This window comes from Gymnoscopelus braueri (genome assembly GCF_963280865.1).
Source record: "Gymnoscopelus braueri genome assembly, chromosome: 11".
In the NCBI taxonomy this organism is placed as follows: domain Eukaryota; kingdom Metazoa; phylum Chordata; class Actinopteri; order Myctophiformes; family Myctophidae; genus Gymnoscopelus; species Gymnoscopelus braueri.
The window spans coordinates 18,132,239-18,155,881 of NC_137613.1; the positions used below are offsets into that span (position 1 = coordinate 18,132,239).

General features: G+C 42.9%; 1 protein-coding gene and 1 long non-coding RNA gene across 2 annotated transcripts; both read left to right on the forward strand.

The window, feature by feature from the left end:
- Positions 1–1,027: 1,027 nt before the first annotated feature.
- Positions 1,028–14,854, forward strand: LOC308095494 (zinc fingers and homeoboxes protein 1-like; the record flags this gene model as incomplete). The annotated part of the gene is made up of 8 exons (XM_080442551.1): positions 1,028–1,226; positions 2,935–3,464; positions 3,912–4,580; positions 8,393–8,519; positions 10,248–10,529; positions 11,440–12,429; positions 13,598–13,729; positions 14,516–14,854. Coding segments are annotated over exons 2-8 (2,907 nt in total), but the record flags the coding sequence as incomplete, so codon positions are not given.
- Positions 14,855–14,856: 2 nt separating this feature from the next.
- On the forward strand, positions 14,857–17,656 carry LOC308095860. Its single transcript, XR_013934084.1, has 2 exons — positions 14,857–15,081; positions 17,084–17,656. It is a non-coding gene; the product is annotated as an uncharacterized lncRNA (long non-coding RNA).
- Positions 17,657–23,643: the final 5,987 nt, after the last annotated feature.

Here is a 23,643-nt window from a genome sequence, read left to right on the forward strand (position 1 = left end):
CAAAGCACTTTTGAGACGCACCCTTAAACAGATAAAAGTTCTCTGCTTTTTATCACAGTCATAAGATCACATCTCTTTTACCTGAAGGCAGTGGAATTAATTTATGGAATCAAAGGTGGAAAAAATAGTCGCCTCACGATGACGCAAGGACGCACGAATATTCTGCACTGACGTTGTGAGGTAAGAAAATGTGTCAAGTTCACAGGATTGTTGTTTCAACTCCACACATTTAGCTTTCAAAATAAAACGTTTGAGCCTTGTCTCCCATAAACCCATACCAAACCATAGGCCCAAACTCAAGTCCACGCTAAATTTGTATTTCTAGGATGAGCAGGGCGAAGGAGCGCTTGTTTTCGGACAATCCGACGGCGGCGCGCCGTCTGAAGGGGACTTGAGCCACGAGAGGCACCGCCGAGCGAGCTAAAACGAGCTAGAAGTCGCTGTGCCGAACGTTATGGTCCCCTTCAGCCGACTCAGCGCCGTCCAATTATGTCACGATAGGGACAGAAATAATCGTAAATCCTCGCCCCCCCTAGTGTCTGTACCTCAGAGAAGTCAACACCGCCTCGGGCACGGTCTGAGTGAACACAGCCGACCGAGCGCTCCCTACCCCCGTCTTAGCCAATCAGAAACCGCGTCTCGCCCGCTCATCCTAGGAACACAACATTTTACAAGTGAAATAATGAAAACCAAAAACAGGCATTACTTTCGCCTTATGTCGCCTGCTGCTCTTTCAGTGATACTACGCAACCGTCCTGAGACTGTCAACAATTGTCTACTCTCTCAAGACATATACAACGAGTATTATTACTTTAATAGATTGGCATTTGACTGCTGGTGTTATTTTCCCCTCACTTGCAATAATCAATAACCACCCCCATTATCTAAGGTAGCTCTGAGCTACAGAGTCTTCAACCTTTATTTTGAAAAACACTGACCGGAAGTTCTGTGAAAAAACGCGTGAGCTTTACAACCGAATACAAAAAAAAATATGCCCATCATCATCGTCAGATTCGGTGGTGAACTATCAGTGTGTTGCTGTGTGTGTATGTGTGTTTTTTTTTCAGGCCGTACACAGTGCAGCGTTTTTAATGCACGGGGGGGAACAAAGTGAACAATGCGACGCGACGGTGAACACAGCGTGGTGGTGGTGGTGAGGTGAGACAGATGTGCTCCGCGTCGCGCCGCCGCCGCCAGTGTGTGAGTCAGTCTCGGTACTATAGTCGGTAGGTACGTTGAAGGAAGGAACTAAGGCGGAAGACTGTGTGCGTATCACCCCCCAACCCCCCCCCCCCCCATCACAGCTCTGGAGAACAGACGCTGCTAGCATGCTAACGGCTAGCTGTTTGCAAACACAATGATGTGTGTTAACAACAACAACGGCACAAGGTAAAACAAAACAACAACACACGCCACATGTACATATAAGTTGTTGAGATGTCGTGGTTGCTGTGTGTGAATATTAACAGTTTGCACACGACACCCATTGACACTTTTGGAGAAGAAGAAAAAAAAGAATACACGTTCCCACAAAATGTAGCTAACATAGTTGTTGGAAAGAGGATGTTGTGATTGTTCTTGTTTCTGTTGTTGTTGTTGTTCTCATGACAGAAAACGCCACATATACGCACATTGCCAAGTATTAAAATCTGTTGATTTAACCCTGACAGTGCAATACATCGGTACATTAAGGTTGCATTTGTGCACTGATTTGCAAATGGATAAATGAATGCCACCCAGCAAGCTGATCAACAGATGACAGATGTCATTATGCATTTCATAGGTGGTTACTGAACATTTCATCCTCATGGCCTGTGACTGTCCAAGACCACCATGTATACATTATATATATATATATATATATATATATATATATATATATATATATATATATATATATATGTGTCCAAAGCAGAAGACGTAGTAGTGATTGTGTTAGTGGCAAATGTAACGGTTAGAAACAATCACTTTATTCAAATGTGACTGTTCTGTGGGTGCCTGGCACATCAATATTATGCAGTTATGCAATATTGAGACATTATTAAAGACAACAAATATCTCCAGGATCAATGCAAGGTACAGCTTGGAGAATCACCTATGAAGCTTCGTACTGAAAATGTCACAATTTTTACAGTTTGATTGCTTATGTTTCACAGCGGTGAATTTGTATGCCATAGTTTCCATTTGATACAAGTTTGGTTTGGTAACATGACTTTGTTCATGCATCATTTATGCCCATGAAGCACATTAAACAGAATCACAGCAGCACTTATTTATTTCAAGAGAAATCAAAGTCTTTACATGAATCAATCCTACTGGTAAAATCACGTGCAAGTATACTTTGAATCCTGGAATACTTTGAGTCCCCAGGACTTTTTTTGTGTTATCCTTTTAGCCTGTGTGTCTGACTGTACCTCGTGCTGTTTACATTTGTCTAATAAAGTATTCAATCAATCAATAAACTTTTTAATACTTTTTCTTTTTTAACAATTTTGAACCATTTAGTTTAAATCAGCCAATTATGTTGATGTAGACATGACATGTAAACATTAGGAGGATTTTAACGGAACCTCTCCAACCTAGGTTAACTAGTAGTAATTAATACAAAATAGGTGATACTTGTGTGGACATGAATGAGTCATTGACAGTTGTGAACACCCATAGTATATTTTCAAGTGTTTTTAGCCCTATCTCTGGTGTGTATTTTGTTAGCAAGAGGAAAGTATTTAAATATTTCTCCTCTCAACTAGTTTTCTACCCCATTTCACTCATTTCTCTCAGCTCATTCTCTGGATATTGTCTACTACAACCAGCATCAGTTTGCGATTAGTCTCTACAGTTTACTCTCTACCCTCAGTTGACTGCATTTTTCCAGAGAGCAGAAATGTCTTTAAAATAATCCATAACAATTTGTTTTGTCATTCTCTCGCACAGGAATTGAAGATTAAACGGTGATTAAATGCACATTTGAACACACATGAGCCACCCTGCTTTTATGGCGCCATAAGAAACCCTATACAGCTCCAACTAAGACACAGCTTTGAGTCACTCCGACGGCAAACGCAGCCCCCCAGAGAGAGAGAGCACACAGCCAGGATGGCGAGCCGGCGGAAGACCACCACTCCCTGCATGGTGCCTCCGCGAGAGGCCCGCCAGGACTCGGACCAGGAGATGGAGGACATTACAGACATAGCTGCCGCCGAGGAGGCGCACGGCAACAGTGGGACTAACGCCAGCGTGCCCGCGGACATTTCCAACGAGAAGGGTCACGAGGACTCGGAGGGTAGGCAGGTGTCGGACCACTACATGGACTCCAACATGGCAGAGGGAGGCTACGAGTGCAAGTACTGCAGCTTCCAGACGTCGGAGCTCAACCTGTTCACCGTGCATGTGGACACGGAGCATCCGGACATAGTGCTCAACTCCTCCTACGTCTGCATGGAGTGTGACTTCCACACAAAGAGGTAGTAGGAAAGTGTGTGTGTGTGTGTGTGTGTTAATAACCACAACTTAAAGGTGTAACAAGTAGGATTTTCCTAAAAACAATGTATAGCGGTACCTGGAGGCTTAGCCAGTTAGTGCACAGACCACTTGCTCCTTGTGAGCGAGAGGACCTGGCTTTGAATCAGACCGCCGTCTTGTCTTGCATGCATCTCAATCATCACTTATAACCCATTAGTGTGTTGTTGGGTGTCTGTATCTGCAAAGACTTTTCCCTCCACTTGTGATTTCTTATTTTATTACTGTGTTTGTTTGGGACATTTCTCGGCATCAACCCTTGGGCGTTAGGTGTGCGCTATTGGTGTTGTTAAGCCAGAAAGGAGCCAGAAAGGAAGGAAAAATCGTACTCGTACATTAAACTTGACTTAACTGAAATGTAAAACATGCTGTTCTCTCCCCCATCCCTCCAGGTACGACGCCCTGATGGAGCACAACTCGCGGCACCACCCTGGCGAGGACAGCTTCACGCGGACGATGGTGAGGCGCAACAACCAGACCGTCTTCCAGCAGACGGTCAACGACCTGACGTTCGACGGCAGCTTCGTCAAGATGGAGGAGGACGAGGTGGAGGTGGAGACGTCCTGCCGTGGCATCGCCCTCAGCAAGACCCCCATCATGAGGATCAGGAGCAGGGCCGAGCCCAAGAAGTTTGTCGGCGGCGCGCACAAAATGTCCGCCGACGACGTCATCAAGGTGGAAAGCGACGACGAGGATGAAGACGATGACGACGACGACAAGGGGCCTCCCACCCTCTCCCCCGCCCCGGTTTCCGCGGTCGCCCCCTCCCCTCGGCTCATTCCCGTTTCCACGGCGGCGCAGATACAGGTCCAATCTGTGCATCCGAACATCATGGTCGGCAGCCACAACATGCTCCAGTTCAAGACCCACGTCACCTCTGGCCACGGAGGTGCCACGATGCTGCCCCCGGGGACACTGGCTCAGGTTCTGTCCGCCTTACAGAACCATCAGAACAACAGCAGCCCCCAGACTCAGACCCAGCTCCTCATCCCCATCAGCAGCATCCCCACCTACAACACCGCCATGGACAACAATGTACTGCTGGTCAGCGCATACAACAGGTACCGCAGCATACACAGCAGGGTGCTTGTGCCGGTCTGGGAAAGGGTGGAATTATGAATTGCTGTTTTTTCCAGAGCCGGAAAAGTATGGAAGTTTGGGTGAAAGTCTTTTGCTCATAGTCATGCATGCATAAATAAAGAAACACGTGTGCCTTATCACAGTGGTTCTCAAACTTTTTCATGTCAAGGACCCCCAAATTGACACTTATTAGCCCGCGGACCCCCATTTGAAGAGATAAGCCAGGGACCCCCATAAGAGAAGATTTTTACGGCTCTAGCAGTGATTCTCAATCATTGTAATTTAAGGACCCCCCCCCCCCCCCCCCCGTTTGACATGCATTAGGCTATACAGACCCCCAATTAATGGCATTTCTATCTCTGGGACCCCAATTCATATTGTAAAATCAATGTTAATTTAACTCTGAGAGTGTACAAATGGAACCAAATGGACCCGTTAGGGTCCATTTGGTTCCATTTGTACACTCTCAGAGTTACAGACCCATAAGGGTCCATTTGGTTCCTATAAAGTATTTAGCTGGGGACCCCCTGGTATCCCCTCAAGTACCCCTGGGGGTCCCCGGACCCCACTTTGAGAACCAATGCCTTATCAAAATCAGAAAATTGTCCACATGTGCACTCTAGTGTTCGTTTTGATAACTGCCTGCAACATTTCTAATTAAAGAAAAGGGCTGCCTGGCATTGCACTTACTGATGTCATGCCGCCTCAAGTACAATTCTACTTGAGACGGCACCTGTACTATCTTCACCCATTACATGTGGGAAAAAAAATCATTGTCATTGTTCTTTTAAACACCCCAAATATGAAATCTGGATCACTCCTGTTCCCAAGTAAACACTAAAACATTGTGCAAAGTATGCACTAAATAAATCGACATTCATTGCCATCATGCAGCATTGGTCAGCCATCTACTGGTCAAAATCATGCAAAGTAAAAAAAAAAAAAATGCCAGTTAATAATTTTATATGGATACAGGTGCACAAGTTAACTCATTCACTGCCACTGACGTAAAAAACGTAATTTTTCCCGTTTACCAATCCTGCCACTGACGTCAAAAACGTAATTATTTTTTATTTCTCTTAATTTTTTTTATTTTTTTGTTTTTGTTTCAAATTTGACCCAAAGACCAAGCAGATATGATTGTTTAAAGATCTAGACTCCCATCCACTTCCTTGTTAACTTAAAACTTTAAAATTCTGTATCTCGGCTCCTGAGTACCTTTTTTTTTCGATGAAAAATCTCTGGCAGTGGGCAAACGCGGCCAGCAATAATTGTGGCAGTGAATGAGTTAAGTCACTGTTCCTCATTCACAAAACTCTTCTGTGTTTTAATATAAAGGGGAAAGAGAAAAAGGGGGTCATTTGTACCGAAGGGTTATGTGCAACAAGAGGAACGCCTAATGATACTGCGTAACTCGTCAAAAAGAACAGATCTGCAACCTGACAACGCATTGCATGTCATTGCTTGCTTGTCAGCCTGTATATCTGGTGTTTTTGTGATTGCCATGTGCGATGGCTTATAAGAGAGTTTTTGTGAGAGTGCAGTGAATTAAGTATTGCTATCTGCTCTCATATGTCAATGAGAAGAAGGAAATAGTTTTCCAAATTTCAAGGACAACGAAACCCGCCTACCATCATCGGATCACGCAAATGATTGGTCCTCCTCACTAATGCTCATTATAATATGTTAACATTTTTGTCTCCTCAATCTATGTCTCAAAGGAGGGCTGTGCAGGCTTTCTATTCCTGGAAAGTTAGTATGCTATAATAGAAGCCATTGTTGTCGTGCATTGTTGTCGTGATCCAGATTTCATATTTGGGGTGTTTAAAAGAACAATGACTTTAATTTTTTTCCACATGTAATGGGTGAAGATAGTACAAAAAACTCTGGCACTGCGACAACATCATTCTGAAATAATTCTGGCAATTCTGGCACTCAATGAGTTAAGATTGAAAATGGGTGAAGTGGTCCTTTTTAAGCAACAACGTCACAGGACCAAATAATAAATCATGGCAGGATATTATGTAAGCCTGATGATTCTGTCCTGTAGAACACTGGAACTAGAATGCTGGGCACAGAAACATTTTGCTTGAGGTTTGGCTCTACTGTAATTGATTTTGTGAAAACAATGGAGGCATTCTTAGTGCCTTCACGCATGTGTCCATGCGCATACTGTACTCGTGTCTCAGAGTTGCATGCAGACGTGAGTTTGTGCAAGATTTGCACAAATTTGTGTGATAAAAAAAGGCAAATCTACAAGCTCATAGCCCGGCAGAAAGTGACGCGCTATGAGCTTGTATATCTGCTATTTTTTTAATAGCCAAAGTCTCAAATCTAAAATGACACTGTATGCTTTCCCGGTTTTAACGGGTTAACTCACGAGGACAAGGAGTGATCACAGACAGAATGCACCCCGCCTCCCTTTGGCATCCATGTCAACCAGTGAGTGTAAACACACACTAGCCTCACTCAGCGCTTGACTCTTGGCATCTGTTCAGTTTTCTCGTGAGAAAAAAAGTCTAGGAAAATACTCTTGTAATAGATGTTGTTGTTGTTGTTAATGAATACTCTTTGCTGATATCAACAGGAAGTGGGTTATGAACATCTTAGTCTGTTAACTCGACAGCCTACTGTAACATTGTGTTCACTGGCGTCTAGAGAAGTGAGTTTTTCAGAAGCACATGTAAAATGTTCTGAAGATGGTCATATTGCCATGCTTGGAAGAAGGTTAAAGTTGTATTCGTCACTCTAACCATGTCTGTATAAAATACACATACAGTAAGTAGAACTAAATGAAGTATCTCTCTCATATTGGGACCAGGGTTCATGTTGCATACATAAAAACACATGAGGTAGACCACTATTAAACTAAGAAGTGCAATTAGGGACCTACCGTAAGCATATTGTATATAGTAACTAAAGAAATTAACACTTGTTGCGTGCTCCTATATATTTTTTTGTGTGATATTTGAAACAAATATACATTCGTGGGTGGGCGGAGCTTTGTGGTAACACTTATGGTGAGTCTCAAGTCCATAGTATTTTATGCTTCACTTACTGTCTTGATTAGGGTTTTGATTTATTCCTCATGCTTCTTCCCCGTCACTGAACATTAACCAATGACGGAGAGGACAGTCATCATAACTAATCTGCCCTAGAAAAGCAAACAAAGTAACTACCTTACTGCTTTTAAGTGTCAAAGTGTTGGGCGCCTGATAGCTGTGTGGATAGGGTATGTACTACTTAGGCTCTAATGCCTGACTTTGAGTCCCCGGTTCGACTCCCGGTCCGGGTGGACTATTTGCTGCTTGTCGTTCCCCTGTTCTTGCTCTCCGTTTCCTGTCTATCTCCACTGTCGCTATCAATAAAGACCCGGGGGGAAAAAGTCTCTTAAGGGTCTGATTTTCATATCAACCAAAATAAAACCCACAAAGTAATTGTCATTTTGTTTGAGACTGTTGAGACATTATATGCAGATGGAATCTGCCTTTTCTGAAACGTATCCTCATGTTGTTAAATTTGAATAGAAATGTTTGTCTTTCTGGTACAGTGGTGCCTATAGCGTGATTTGCTCCGAAAATGGCAGATATACAAGCTCACAATAAGCGTCCCACTGCAACACGGTGTGACCTTGTAGATTGGCTATTTTCAGTAACACGTCATGATGTGCAAGAAATTATAACTCGGGCTTAATCTCCTCTCTTCAGCTTCCTAAATTCTCAGGCTCAAAGAAATGTACACAGCGGATGTAGACCAATCTAAACTAACATAAACAATTGTATTTGTATCGTAGGTTCCCTTATCCCTCTGTGTCGGAGATCATGGGACTGTCGTCACAGACCAAGTTCAGCGAGGAGCAGATAAAAGTGTGGTTCTCGGCTCAGCGGCTCAAACACGGAGTCAGCTGGACGCCAGAGGAGGTGGGTGCTTTACAACCTTGTCATCAAACATTTTGTGCCTATGTGTACGAGGAACTGTCTGATACGGCAGTGGTTCTCAACCTGTGGGTCGGAACCCCCAGGGGGGTCCCCACATGATTGGGCGGGATCCCCAGATGACAGTAAAGTGACAATTTAAGGACGTTTAATACCTAATACCTAGGAAACTACAAAGTCTTTTGCACGCCTGATCAGCTCAGAAACGGGTGCGTAAGCAGGGATCAGACGTATAGAATAAAATAATGACCTGCACACCGTCTACACTTGTACAATAAGGACAACTTTATGTAGGCAACGTTTCGGTGAATAGACACTATTCAGGCATCCGGATGCCTGAAGAAGATTTATTCACGAAACGTTGTCTAAATAACCTAATACCTAAAAAAATAAATACATGAAAAAAAGACCATTACTGCATCAAAATGAATCAACAAACTGGTTAAACATTGGCCAAATTGTCAAATAACTTAAGAAAGCGGCAAACATTTAGAAAATAGCTGTTGTGAGCTTGTAGATCTGCTATTTTCACAATATCTTTCTGTGGAACCGAGTCAAACTAAATGTAATGCCTCAACTCCTACAATTCCATGTGCTTATCAGGGCGGGGCTCTCCCCAGCTCAAATATTAATAATACATTATTTTGGTGGATTGCGGCCTGAAAAGGTTGAGATCCACTGTGATTCAGGATATTACCTCATGTACTGTAGGTTTCCAGATGTTTCTTACATGAAACGGTACCTAGTTCAGTAGATACCGAATGTTAGTCGTCCTATTCTGTGTATCTTAAGCTGTTGATTGGGAATGGGCATGAAACGGACTGATCTAGTTGAATAGCCAGTATGGAAAAAGTGTCTACTACTAGTTTTCAGTTAATGGCAGAGGTGATAGAAATGTTGATTTTGAGACCACGCGCTCCTCTGCAATCAGAGCTCTATGCGGGGAACATTTACCGTGCTGCAGAAAAAGGAAAGCAAAATAAACTTTCCCTCAATGAGCCCGTGCATTTCACTTAATGAAAACCTTACCAGAGGCTCAGCCTCCTTGCTAAGCAGTACCTGGTAGTTTTCGTGGTCAACAAACAGCCTCTTATAAGAATTAGAAACAGCATGGTTGGACTGATATGTTTCTTTCTTAGACCATTCATAATTGTCTATTTGGTGAAATCAGGCTATACTGTAGATATCATAGTACTCTAAATCTAGCATGTTTGTCTGCACGATTTGTAGCAATCTACAGCTTTAGAATCTAAAGGGCTTTAGATTTGGATTGGCATTATTAACTATGCCATCAGTGTCTTAACGTTAGTAACCCCATCCAAGCATATGTAGGGAATAATTATAATTTATAAAACTGATATTTCTGACTGGCTCTCAGGTGTCCGTTAATGATAACATGATAATCATAATATGTTAAACTACATGTAACCATAACAGTAGTAAACAATCTGTAACAGCTGTTTGTGATTGCCAAGACAACACAGCTTTTGTTTTCTGTTCTTTTCAATTATAAAAGTAAAATATTATAAACACAGCCTCTTTATTCTTTAAAATAACAGACTGGGCATAGGGAACTCCTCATCTCCACCTGGTCCTATATCTTCCAGTATCGGGACACCTTGTTGTCACTTGGTACAGATGGCACATGCATGGTAAGCCAAATCTCCGGGTGATTCTAATAGTCTTGTGTGTCTACGTGTCGCTGCCCTGCAGGTGGAGGAGGCCAGAAGGAAGAAGTTCAACGGCACGGTGCAGGCTGTGCCACAGACCATCACCGTCATCCCCGCCAACCTTGCCGCGGCTACCAACGGCCTGCAGTCCATTTTCCAGACGTGCCAAATCGTGGGCCAGCCGGGACTAGTTGTCACGCAGGTTTCCGGCAATGGAGGCACCATGCCGGTGGCCTCCCCCATCACTCTGACGGTCGCTTCTTCTGCCACCGCAGGCAGCCAGGCCAAAGTGTCCGAGACGTCCACGATGGAATCAAAGACGCAGGTGAAGGATTGAAAAAATCTTTCTCTGGATTCATGTTTTGCTGGGCTTCAGTTTGACTTAAGTTACTAAGTCGTTTAGTCTTAAAACATCAGAGACTACGAGGTTTTTATGTTAAGAGGAGGATGGCTAGTCGCTGGGGAAACCCAAGGATGGGATTAGAACTAGTTGCCTAGGGTGGGGCCCCCATTTAGGATGGGGTTTGCCCCCACACCCTGTTAGGAGGGTTTAGGGGTCACAGAGGTTTTTACCCCGTGTTTGGAAGTCACATTTTTGTCTTGTTTCTTTTATATGTGGAGACAGTACAAAATAACTGATTTTCTTTTTTAAGTCACATTATAATTCAGATAAAGAGGGGGATTTTGAAAAGCAAATTAATGATAAAGAGGGGATGTAAAGTATAATGAGAGGAAGACTAGATAAAGAACCAGACGATATACCTAGGCTCCCCCAGAGAGTGAGGAAAAATAATATAAACAAAAAATAATAATGATAAATAATTCAAGCCCTTGTGATATTACAGTCATGACTGAATTGAAATGATATGTGTTTCCCTGTTGATCTTTTGTTTTTACTTATGCGTAGTCTGTCTCCCATTGTGTTTTTATTTTATTTTTATATGTTGTATGTGTGTGTGTGTGTGTGTGTGAAAAATCTAATAAAAATCTAAGTGACAAAAAAAAAAAACATCAGAGACTAGCGTCAAAAAGAGTTTGACTAAGTTACTAAGTCGTTAAGTCTACAAACATCAGAGTCGAGCGTCAGAAAGCACTGTTGAAAATATTAGTGTAAGTGCTGTAGATTACTCAACCTGTGTGGGTGTGTTTGTGTTCTGAAATATCTTCACCACTGACTGTGAAGTAGAAATGCTACTATAATGTATTTCTGTATTTTGACGTCTTCTCTCTCTCAGGGTTCAACCGCCAACAGCAGTCCTCTGAACCAAGACTTGCTCGGTGCCAAGCCCAAGAAGTCAAAAGAGCAGCTGGCCGAGCTGAAGGCCAGCTACGGTCGGCGGCAGTTTGCCACGGAGGCAGAGATCTCACGGCTGATGCGCATCACCAACCTCACCAAGCGCGCAATCAAGAAATGGTTCAGCGACACGCGCTACAACCAGCGCAACTCAAAGGACCAACACGGGCTCCCGCTGAACGATCCGCCGCCGCTGACGAGCAGAATAGCCGCAGCACCGGGAGGCGGTAGCAGAAACAGTAGCGGCGGTAACAAAAACGCCACCCCCAACAGCGAGACGACCATCGTCATCGACTCGAGCGACGACGCCGCCAGCGACAACTCCCCGACGACGGCCAACCCTCCCGGTTCTTCGTCGTCCTCCTCCTCCTCGCCCTCGAGCGACCCGCGGGTCAAGTTCCGCAACGCCTTCCCGGACTTCACCCCTCAGAAGTTCAAGGAGAAGACCCCGGAGCAACTGCTGGTGTTGGAGGCCAGCTTCCAGGATTCGGACACGCCGTCGGACGAGGAGCTGAGCCGCCTGCGCGCCGAGACCAAGCTGACGCGGCGCGAGGTCGACGCCTGGTTCACCGAGAGACGGAAAATGGCGGTTGCCGCGGAGCTGGCCAAAGACGCCGACGCCAAAATGGCCGACGGCGGCGACACTGCCGAGAAGGCGGCGGCGGCTGGTACCTCGTCCTCCACCCCCGCTCATGAGCGTCGGTCCACTACGCCCCCCTCCTCGCGGAAAATTATGAAGAAGACGCCGGAGCAGCTCCACGTGCTGAAGTCGGCCTTCGTGCGCACCCAGTGGCCCACGTCCGAGGAGTACGACAAGATGGCGGAGGACAGTGGCCTGCCTCGGACCTACATCGTCAATTGGTTCGGAGACACGCGCTACGCCTGCAAGAACAGCAACCTCAAGTGGTACTACCTCTACCAGAGTGGCAAGGTACCTTTCTATATCATAACTCAACAGTTATTGTCATCAGTAGCTGTGGTAGTTTATGCTATTACGCTATTACATACCATTCCCAGTGCAACTTAAAAATGATCAACCGGTCTGGCATGTTTAGCCCATTTACTATGACTTTACTATGACTCACTAATATGACTTACTCTAACATTACAGTCAACCATTTCATAAGCATAGTGTGGTTTATTTACCATTTAGTGTGGTTTGTTGGATTCAGTTCATTTCAGTTCGGTATGAAAATCTACTTGTTTTTGTTTTGTTTTACTTATTAATATAATTTCCAACATTTGCTAATGCAATAAACAAACAAAGATATACACACACATGAAGACAGACGCATAGGAAAAAAGGAAAAACTAAAATGAAATGCCATTGAGGTGGACGGTACATTATATCAATACAGCTCTTTTTCAGTGTCTCATGCAATACATGATGTCCCTTGTGTATTCTGAGGACGTACGGCTAGGAAACATGTACAGTAGGCACTAGGCACAGAAATGCATTGATGTCTTACCTACTGTAGGCTACTATCTTAACTCATACATAAAATCTACATTGGAATTCATTCTACTGATCTTTAAAATGAATATTAAAACTGCCCATGCTGTGCTATAGTACAGGAGCACACACACACACACATACAGTACATAGCTTAAATTGGAGCAGCGTGACAAAATGCAATCTGAGACAGACAATGTAAGATCTTTAGTCACTCGAGACTACCGGCATCCCGTCGTCCGTGGGACATTAAAATATGTATTTGGGACAAACATTAATCTCCCCTGAGACGCAGACCGGATGAAGAGGATGTTTGTGAGCCCACTGCGCATATCACTCTCACGGCACAAGCGGTGCGCAAACTCGCAGCATGAGACACACAGAATGCTTACTTAAAGTTACCGCAGGCAGTACTGATCTTCCTCCTCAGGTAAAAAAACATTCCTTTGAAAACATGCTGCACTATTTGAAGATAATAGACAGCAGAAAGTGATGGAGAACAGACTGTCAAACTGGGAACTGTATCCACCCAAGCCAAAAGTAGCATACATGTACAAGCTTTGATGGAGATTAAATGCAAAACCTGCAACTGCAATTATTGATTCACTTTGGCTAATGATTCATGAATTTGATTGGTTGATTTAAGGTGGATGAGGCTCTGAATGGTGTGACCAAGACCCCGAAGAAGCCTCGTAAGCGTTTCCGTGGCTGGTCCAGGAGGACGCGCAGGCCGTACGCCTGCAAACGTTCAGCACAGGAAGGCGCCACTGCCATCAAGGTCTGTGTGACTTTCATATTATCAAAATGTTAAGGTAGCATGACATGTTTTGCATTTTAATTTGCAGCAAAAAAGGCTTCAACATACGTGGACATTGTATACATTGTATGAAAACTGAATGAAAATGTACAAAAAGAGGTGGTGGAATCGAGAAGAGAGTCTGTTTATACATATGAAGATATAATTCGGTGTGTTAAATGTATCCAGCAGTTGAATGAGTGGCATTAAATCTGTATGAGTTAACTTGTATACAGCGATGGTTTGCAAATGACACCATTAAGGGCAAGTCAAAATCTCAAGGCACAACTGTAATCATAGCCATGCTAAATAGCCTCTCACATGTTATCTCTCTATCACTCTGTAAACCTTTATTTTGTATTTACTAATGCAAAAAAAGAAGAAGATTTTTAGGGTGTGTAAATTGCCTTTGTATTTGGAAATGAGCGCACATGAAATTATTTATGTAGTACATAAAAATAGGTTCTGTGGCCAAATACATATCATTTTGGGGGTCCTTGACATGGAAAAGTTGACCCCCCCCCCCCCCCCCCGCCCCCAGAAGCAAAGATTTGAGTTATAAATGTTCGCACATTTTCACGATTTTTCAAAAATAGCAGATCTACAAGCTCATAGCGGTGCCGCGCTATGAGCTTGTACATCTGTTATCTTTTGACTAGCCAAAGAAATCTTAAAATGACACGGCTGCATTCCCGGATTGAATGGGTTAATAATTTAACTTTATTAATACATTGTTTTCTTTGTTTTCCCTTTTATGCTCGTGATCAGGTGAAGACGGGCAAAACCTTTCTGAAGGAGCACTACCTCAAGTACCGCGTCCTGAACGAGAAGGACCTGGACGAGCTGGTGACCAAGTCCAGCATGAGCTACGAGCAGGTGAGGGAGTGGTTCGCCCACACCGCCCGCAGGGTGGAGGAGGGCAAAGGGCCCTTCAGTGATGAAGAAGAAGGAGACGACGGGGGCGCCGGCGGCGACGTAGGAGGAGGTGAGGAGGAGGAGGAGGAGGAGGAGGAGGAGGAAGGGGAGATGGGGGAGGAGGAGGCTCACGCCGAGGACAGTGAGGGAGAGATGGAGGTTAGAGAACAGGGGGAGGAGGAGGAGGAGGAGGAGGAGGAGGATGAGGAGGATGATGAGGTGGCGGCTATGGACAGAGACCGCAGCAAGGAGGAGGTGCATGAGGAGGAACAGAAGACGATCGAGGGCGACGGGAAGACGGAGGCTGAAACGGCTGAGGAGGAAGAGGAGGAAGAAGAAGGAGGAGGAGGAGGAGAAGACGAAACTCAAGGTGACAGCCAATCACAGCCTCAGACAGAGGAACAGACATGAACAGCCAGGTGGGTGATGATGTTGTCTTATTGTAATTACTATGGAGAAAGAAACACTAGGACTATGTGAAAGGGAGGCCACACACACAACAAGCCTCTTAAGTGGTGATTTATACTTCGCTTGTGCGTCGGTGCCAAAAATAGTTGATCTACCATGCTGTGTGAGCTTGTAGATATTTTCAGTGCGCGATACCCGGCACGCACCCAAGTATAATTCACCCAACAAATCATGTATAAATCCAATAGGCACAGCAATGCCTTTCATTACACAGCATGATTTACAATATCGGAAAGAGGATCGGCACAGTCCCCGATCCGGAGAAAAACTAATTTGGAAAAACACATTTTGATCTCTTAAGTTAATATATGTATTACTATAGAACTAGGGCTGGTAAATTAATATTTGATATTCCAATATTCCTCGAATATGGGGAAAAATGTATATTCGAATATAGAAATTAATATTCGATCAAAATAAAAAAAGGTTTCCTTTTTTTTATGTTTATTTGACAGAGACAATACAAAAAACAACGTATCGTAAGTTATAAAAACAAACAAAACATATTTTTTATTGGATCTGAGCACTTGATACATACGTTTTTCTGTATTGTCCCTGTCAAATAAACATACAAAAAAAGTATAATAATAATAATATTAGAATATTAGCCAATTTTTAAGACCAATATTCGAATTTCATTTATGAGGAATGTTAACAGCCCTATATAGTACTATATATTTTATTTTATATGCAGTACTCCTTTTTTTTCCGTAGAAGTATACATATTCCACTTCCTTCTCTGGTGTGTTGTTTATGCCTTTAGAATGTGTATCTTTTTAGCTCAAAGTTATGAGGACTTCTGAAGAGCACAGTCGTCCCGTACCCCAGTTTGTTTATTTAATCTTCCTTTACTCAAGGTGATTTATCAGCATTTGGACCCTTTTGGACATACATTGTGGGATGTGTCCAAATTTGCTAGGATAAATGGCGGAAAGGAAGGAAGTGCATGTCTAAGTGAAATGTCCCCCACTTCAGCCGGGTTAATGAATAAGTTGGTGCTTACTCAACACTTGATGTCACCCTGCGGTGTTGAGTGGAAGATTCATGGTTTAATTGAGGAGAACGCGCTGCCTGCAGAGTGCCTGCAAAGGGCCAAGGTGACCATCAATTAGATATCGTCTCTGTCGGGTGGAAACCTCATATGTCCAAAACTAACTTTTTCAGGATTCAAATTCAAAAGTATCAAAAGTATAGCAGATCTACAAGCTCAAAACGCGGCGCTTTGCACCGCGTTTCGACCTTGCGGATCTGCTATTTTTGATACTTTTGTGTGACACTAGTATGATCAAGTAGGACGCTCAAAAAGTTAGAATATGGAGTTAGGAGGTTTCTGCCCGAGAGCAACGATATGCAAATGGACGTGGCCAATTTGTGCAATGTTAACCAAAATGTGGAGACACATATGACGAGTGTTCTTGCAAACCATCACTTGTAAATAATCCAATGGTGTGCCGTCCATCGCGATCACAAAAGCAGCACGTTTGAGAGAATATTCTTCCACAAACAAGGAACATGTACAGTGAGATTCAACTAGTTATGCTTAGCATAATAGAATAATATGAGTACAATGAGGATCCCCCCCCCCACAAAGTTTCAAAAACATGCCTCTTGGGCTTTATTTCTATGATTGGGAAGGCAGTTCAGTACATATTTCTTTAGATTCCTCCAAAAATGACAGCTTGCTGCTGGTATTTTATTTGATGCAATGCAATTTAGTGGTGACAAGCTAGACCAAAAGTGTTTTTTTGTGTGTTGACCATAATCATACTGTCTAAAAAAAACAAACATGCATATCCATTCCAAACCCCTTGATTTTTTTTATTTCAAGCTAGTTTATCGCTGACTACTTGAAAATAAAGTACTTGTTTCGCCCCTAATTTTCTGTAGCCTACTATGCCTAGTATAATGTTCTTCCTGGTATTTATCACATTGTTTCCATCTTACCTTCTACAGAATTGATGTTGCGTTCCCCTACTGTGGAGAGAGGACACAAAGAACAATATTATGTCAGTGTTTCTCAACTGGGAGGTCGGAACCCAAAAGTTTGGCTGTGAAAGGCATGGACAGGGTTATGGACAAAGACCATCTTGGGTTGTGTAATACTGTGTTGACTCATTTGTTATTTTGTGCCTTCGTGGCCAGGGTAAAAATCTGGGTCCCGATGCAGAAGCATTTGAGAACCATTGGTATATGGAAACCAACAAAGAGACACTTAAGTAAAAAGACAAAGAAACACTTTTTTTTGTTTTTGTTTTGGGTTTGTATTGGCTATAAAAGCTGTGGGGACCAACCAGACACGTCGTCAATGTCACTCGAGACGACGCGTTTCGCCAAATGCCATGGGGGCAAAGGTCAACCTGAGCATCTTCCACCTCTGGCCCAGTGAAAATGGCAGGCTTTTATTTTGTTTCAAAATGGCTTGGCTGTCATTTTGGCCAAATGTTGTTGTTTTTATTTTTTTTTACAAAAGCTGATGTTTTACGGTTAACCTTGATACTATAAAATTAAATAAAATCATCCAATACATTTCTATGAGGTGAAACCTCAACTCCTTTTTCTTGTAGGTTATATAATAACTTTCTTCAGAAGATCCATCAGATTTTCCTCAAGGGAACGATCTCCCCAAACAATCTGATCTTTCACAACTTTTGATGTTGTAACGGTTTTTAAAAACCCCACTGTTTTTCTTGTGAATAGACTACTTAAATCAGTGCCATTCTGTTTTTAAGTTTTAAATCTGAAAAAAGAGTGCTGGAGTAATTCTGCTACAATGTTTTTAGTTTTGTTTGTGTTCTGTTAATTTGTTAAATCATGACAACAGAACAGGGGACTGAATCCATTGTAATATTGTGCTATTAGTTCTTTGAATGGGTGACATTTCTCTCTCCGCAGGTGTTTGGGTCCGTTCCATTTCAATATCATCAAATCAGCACATGAATTTAGTTATACATTCAAGACCCTCATGAGGTTAGTGCCCTGAAGTGAATCCTTCACTTCCAGTGTGAAATGGCTTAAAATTAACGAATGCTCTGCTTATAAAAAGCTAATAAGCAACAGGGCACCCGGGTTTAGAGATAGCCTTGCACTTGCCGAGATAGGCCCACAGAATTCATCCCGGCAACAGCTAATGTCTGTCCACCATCAGCCGTATGTGTCCTTGAGCAGTAAAGCCTGATATATACTTTGTCGTACGATGGTGTCCTGTGCCAAAAATAGCCGATCGACAAGCTCCAAGCGTGTGGCATCGGCCTACGCCGGTAAACGGCGAAGAAGAAAAAAGCCTGATTTATACCTTGCCGTACGATCGCTGGCGTCCTGTGCCGAAAATAGCCGATCTACAAGCTCACAACACATCACGTCGTCCTACGTCGGCAAACGGGGACACCATCGTGTGACAAAGTATAAATTAAGACACGAGACACTGACTCTATACACCCAGAGGCCCACTTTCGCTGGATAAGATGTCAACCGTATTCTGTTTTTAACGCTGATCTGATCTGATTTGATGGAATTGAAAGGGGATCAAACTCGAGCCCTGCTATACTGTTGTATGTGGGGCTGTCCAAATGAAACTATGGCATGATGCGTGCTCTACTTCAGGAAATAGGCCACTTTTACCTCAGTCACTTAAGCTACCAAGTCAGAAGATTGTGATATTTACACTTTAGACAGTTCTTTTTTTTTTTAGAGAATACAATAATGTATGCATGAAAATTGGTCTTTTTACTACACGGTAATAAATATGTCTCTCAGATGGCGGTTTTTATTCCTCGCCACCAAAGTAAAAAAAGAAAAAAAGTGAATTACTTTAAAGGCATAGTTATTTAGTGCATTTTTCTTTTCCTTGAATACGGGTGTACTAGCATACGATGTCTTTCAGGTGTTCCGCAGGACAAAAACATAGGCTAATATTCTTCTAGGGGACAAGAAACCACAAGCACTTGGCTCGGGTTCCTGTGAGGACCTTTTTAACTTTTTCTTACGCTTCAAAAATGCTTTCTTTTTCTCCACTTTATCTTCTGATGTTTACTGCACCGTGTAGACTATGTTGAAGTTCTCTCTAGCATCTTCTATATGCAACGATATTCATCACAGAACAATCATTGAGTAACTAGAGTGGTGAATTGTGAATTGTAAAATGATATTTCTTTTTGATTTTTTTATTTGTTGGGCTTTCCATGATTTCATCTACAGGCTCTTTTAAATCTGCAAATGAAGCCTTGCTGCCATTCTTAAAAGTTGCTTTAATAGCTGACAGTTTCTAGTAGTTAATTTATTTATTATATCTGGACTTTAATGGATATCTTTTTGTCTGCAAGCAAATAAATAAAACCTGTTAAAATAATAATAAAATATTGTCTTTTTTGTCGATTCCATTCCTGCAGTGTACTAGCGGTAGGCAAAAAGATGCATTGAAGGCATGCTGATTTATCGGTTAAATAAGACTAAGAGTAGCCTTCACCTTTTATTCTTGTATGGGGCATTCCATCAGAAATTACTTTTGGACCTCACCCCTTTAGATTTGCGCACATTTTTTCATACATGTTAAACTATATGATAGTGTTAAAATGTTGTTTGATTAACCAGAATAACCAACCATTCAGGAGACGTTTGTTGTCAATGTTGTCCCGTATTGGACGCCCCCCAACCTACCTAAAGATATCTTCAGATATCTTCTTCAAAATAAACATAACTGTATGGTTCGCTGAATCGAAACGCTTGCAAAAACGTGGTTATCCGTGGTCTCTTTTTGGTTCAGAGTAAATATGCATATCAGGTAGATGTTCGTTCCTTAACTCGAATTAGTAAAACATAATAGTTTCTTCATCTTTTAGGCATTGACATTTACATCTTTACATCTCCTGAAATTGTAATGTTGTGCCCCTTCCTTCTGAGTATACTGCACCTCAAAAATTACCATATTTAAGTTCTGCCATTTGTTTCTAATAACTCGAAAAGATCTTTATATTTTGAAGCTAGCCTTTCGGTTCATATTGACTCATGAAATTATCCAAATTGCGTAGGGCAAGGTTTGTATTGGTATGAAGAATTACTTATAAGAGTCTTGTGGTGGTGGTGAGTGTGTGTGTGGTGGTTTGAATATAAAAGTCTGTTTGAGGGTGCTATTTATAGCCTATCTAATTGTAAAAGTCTGTTGTTATTGAATGTAACAAATTGTGCATGACCCATACAGTTCTGTGGTTTATAAGCTTAAGGGCTGAGATCCCTTCATTTGAGATCAATAGCTTAATGTCCTTGTTCGCTGTGGCCTGCGGCCTGATGAGTCCTTCCAAAGGTATTAATGGTATTTTTTTTCCAGCATCAGAGTTTAATATGCTTTGTTAAACACAGAAAGCAGTCTAACCAGTCCGGACCGGGAACAGACTGTACTCCCTGCACTTAATCCTTTTGTTTGTCTAATGGGAGAAATGAGAATTGTAGGAGTGCATCACACTCTGGGTTTTGAACTGGGTTGTGAATAACAATAACCTGGCCCTGAATTGGGGTGCATTAATCAACCGTTAAGGTTGCCACAGACATTTTCGGGAGCCATGTTGGGGACAGATTGGCACGAGAGGGAGAAATTGTGCCCAGCCTTTTGTGCCATGCGGGTGCCAGCTGTGCAAGCCTGCCATCCTGTCACCAGCAGGTGGTGCTGCCCGCCTTCTCATGGCAAAGTGTGCTGTGCTTGTACTGTAAATCATGTAAAGCTGGGTAGGGTTAGGTAATATAACATTTGGGCTCGGATCTGGACATTATTGCGCTTTCCTGGAAGTATGGCGGTAGCTGGAGCGCGCTAAGTCTTTAAAGATATCTTGTAACTGGCGCGTGGAAAGTGCTGAATTATTGCCGTTCATGAGATTGTACTGGGCTACATTTTGTGGTGTTGGGTCTCCCTTGAAAACACCGCAAATGGTTTGGCAATAGCAGTTATAAAAACTTAGGGAAAAAAAAAAACCTCACTGCTGTAAACAGCTGTACAGTGAGTATGACATGCCTGATAAACTTGACTGCTGCTGGTCTTTACATTTTCCAGAACTGGCGAAAATAGAAGATCTACAAGCTCACGTGTCGTAATGCGACACGTTGTGAGCTTCTAGATCTGCTATTTTTTGCTATGCGTCGTACGATGAAGTGTGTGTGTGTGTGTATATATAGGGCTGAAGTGGTGAGAAAGGAAGAGTAGCTGTCAGCTTGTTTTCAGTTAGGGAAGAGTTAACCTTCCGGAGAGCCATTTGAACCAGGGGTGGGACCTGTTCTCTTCCTAATCAGAGCAGAGAAAAGGGGGAGAGAGAGAGAGAATGAGACGGAGGGGGGGATGATAGGATGAGGGAGGGAGAGAATTGAGGAAGGGAGAAAGGGAGGGGCCAAAGAAGGGGGAAAGAGATGAGAAGGGAGAAGAGGAAGAGAAAATTAAACCCGACAAGAATGGTGTGTGACGGGACTGCATTGGGAGAACAGAGGCCGTCTGAGGACATAAGAATACCCTTTCACCACTGACCTACTTGTACTAATACATTGATTGTACGCTCTGTGTGTGTGAGAGAGAGGGAGAGTTTGTTCTAGGGAGACAGAGAGGAAGGGGGTCTATATGGTCCCTGGCAGAAACTAAGCCTGTGCTCAATGCGTTTTACACACACACACACACACTCTCTCTTTCTCTCTCTCTCTCTCTCTCCCCCCCCATCTTGGCATCGGTTGCTACAGATTTTTTCTCCTTTTTTTTCAGCCGATTACGCAGCAGAGAGGGAGAGAGGGGGGAAAGAGAGAGGCGGCCTAGGCTGTCTGGTACTCCGCAGGTCAATCTGAGGACACCTATCCTCTCTTAACCCCCCTCTTCATCACTCTCTTCTTCCCCAAATCTCACTCTCTCTTCTCTCTTGACTCCCTCTTTCCATTCCACTGTCTCACTCTGTGTGTGTGTGTGTGTGTCTCTCTCTCTCTCTCTCTCTCCCTCTATCCTACCTCCTCTCCCGCTGGCTTCCAATAACCTCCCTCCTCCTCCTCCTATCTTTTCCTATATCCTCCTTCCTATCGCTCCGTCTCACTCTCCTCCCTCCTCTCCCGAGTGTGTCTGCTGCTTGCGCCCGCGGTCCCCTCTCGCTGCATCGGCCTACATATTAGAACACCTCGCCACCGCCTAGCCAACCAGCTAACTGGCGGGCTGAATGTCTGGCTGGGTGACTGGATAGATGGCTGGCTGGCTGGCTGGCTCGCTACGGCAGTATTGAGCACATACAAATGGATAGGCTGGTCGATATGGCCAAAATCAGATATCACATTTTCTTTTTTTCACACATTTTCTCTAGATCTACAAGCTCAGCATGCATTGTGATCTTGTAGACAACTTTGAAAACAAAAAATATTCAAATATAAAATAGGGCTTACGTTATTAAAACCAGGAAAATACAACACTCATGTCATATCCTGGTATTTCACATCCAAAATCCAAGACAATGTCTAGTCTCATACCACAATATTGATATAATATTGATATATTGCCCAGCCCTAACTCCGGCTATTGCTGTGTACTGGCTGTCTAGCTGAATAGATGACTGACTGACTGGTTGACTGCCTGCACTCAGCCACTGCAGTGTATATATGCATATACAGTGAAGTAACTCTGAGAGTTAGACATGTACTGAGTGGCGGTTGAACAGTCATTTTTCTCCCACCAAATCCATTCATTCATGCATCGAGTCGAGCAGCCCATTCATTCATTTATTCATAACTTTGTGACATCACTTGAATAGCATTGCCTGCATTATTGATGGTGTCCTCAGTCGCTATATATATATATATAAAAGGGGCCTGAAAGGGATTGTTTTTATTGGCTGCGCACACAGCCGTCCTCTGCTGCTTGTATGTGTGATATAAATAGGCGTGTAAATTAAGCACTCCATTATGTGGACAATGGAACAGCTGGCGTCTGCAGCTGCAACTTGTCGTATACAGTATTTGTTGTGGGAATGCGAGTTCATTAGTATATGCTCTGCGGTAGATCAATTAGCAAACCAGATTCTGCAATAAGAAATTCACTGCGTTTCATGCGAGGGCTAGGTTTGATGTTTTCACCTGGTATGCAAATCTCTTTGAAGCACTACATTGTTCGTTGTCTCTTTGCTCCTCTCTACTTAAGTGACTTTACTCTGTTGTTCAAGATTCATGCCATTTACGCTGTCTTCGCACTTTTGAGTCGCTCTGGATGAGCGCATCTGCTAAATGCCCAAATTGTATGAAATTTTAAAATGTCATTTAAGTTTGAATTAAATACCAAAATAATTAGAGGGGGACATTATTAATGGGAGTTAATGGAAATGTCATACTTTTCCCAACTAAACGCATAAATTACCATCTACCTCTGTAGCATCACATTTTGAATTGATTTAATGGAGCTCCAGTCGTTTCATATTTCACAAGTATGACTTTTCTTTTTTTTAAAACAACAGTATGTCATGTTGGAACAAAATGCTGGCTGAAATAATGTGGTATTCATGTTAACATGGATGCTA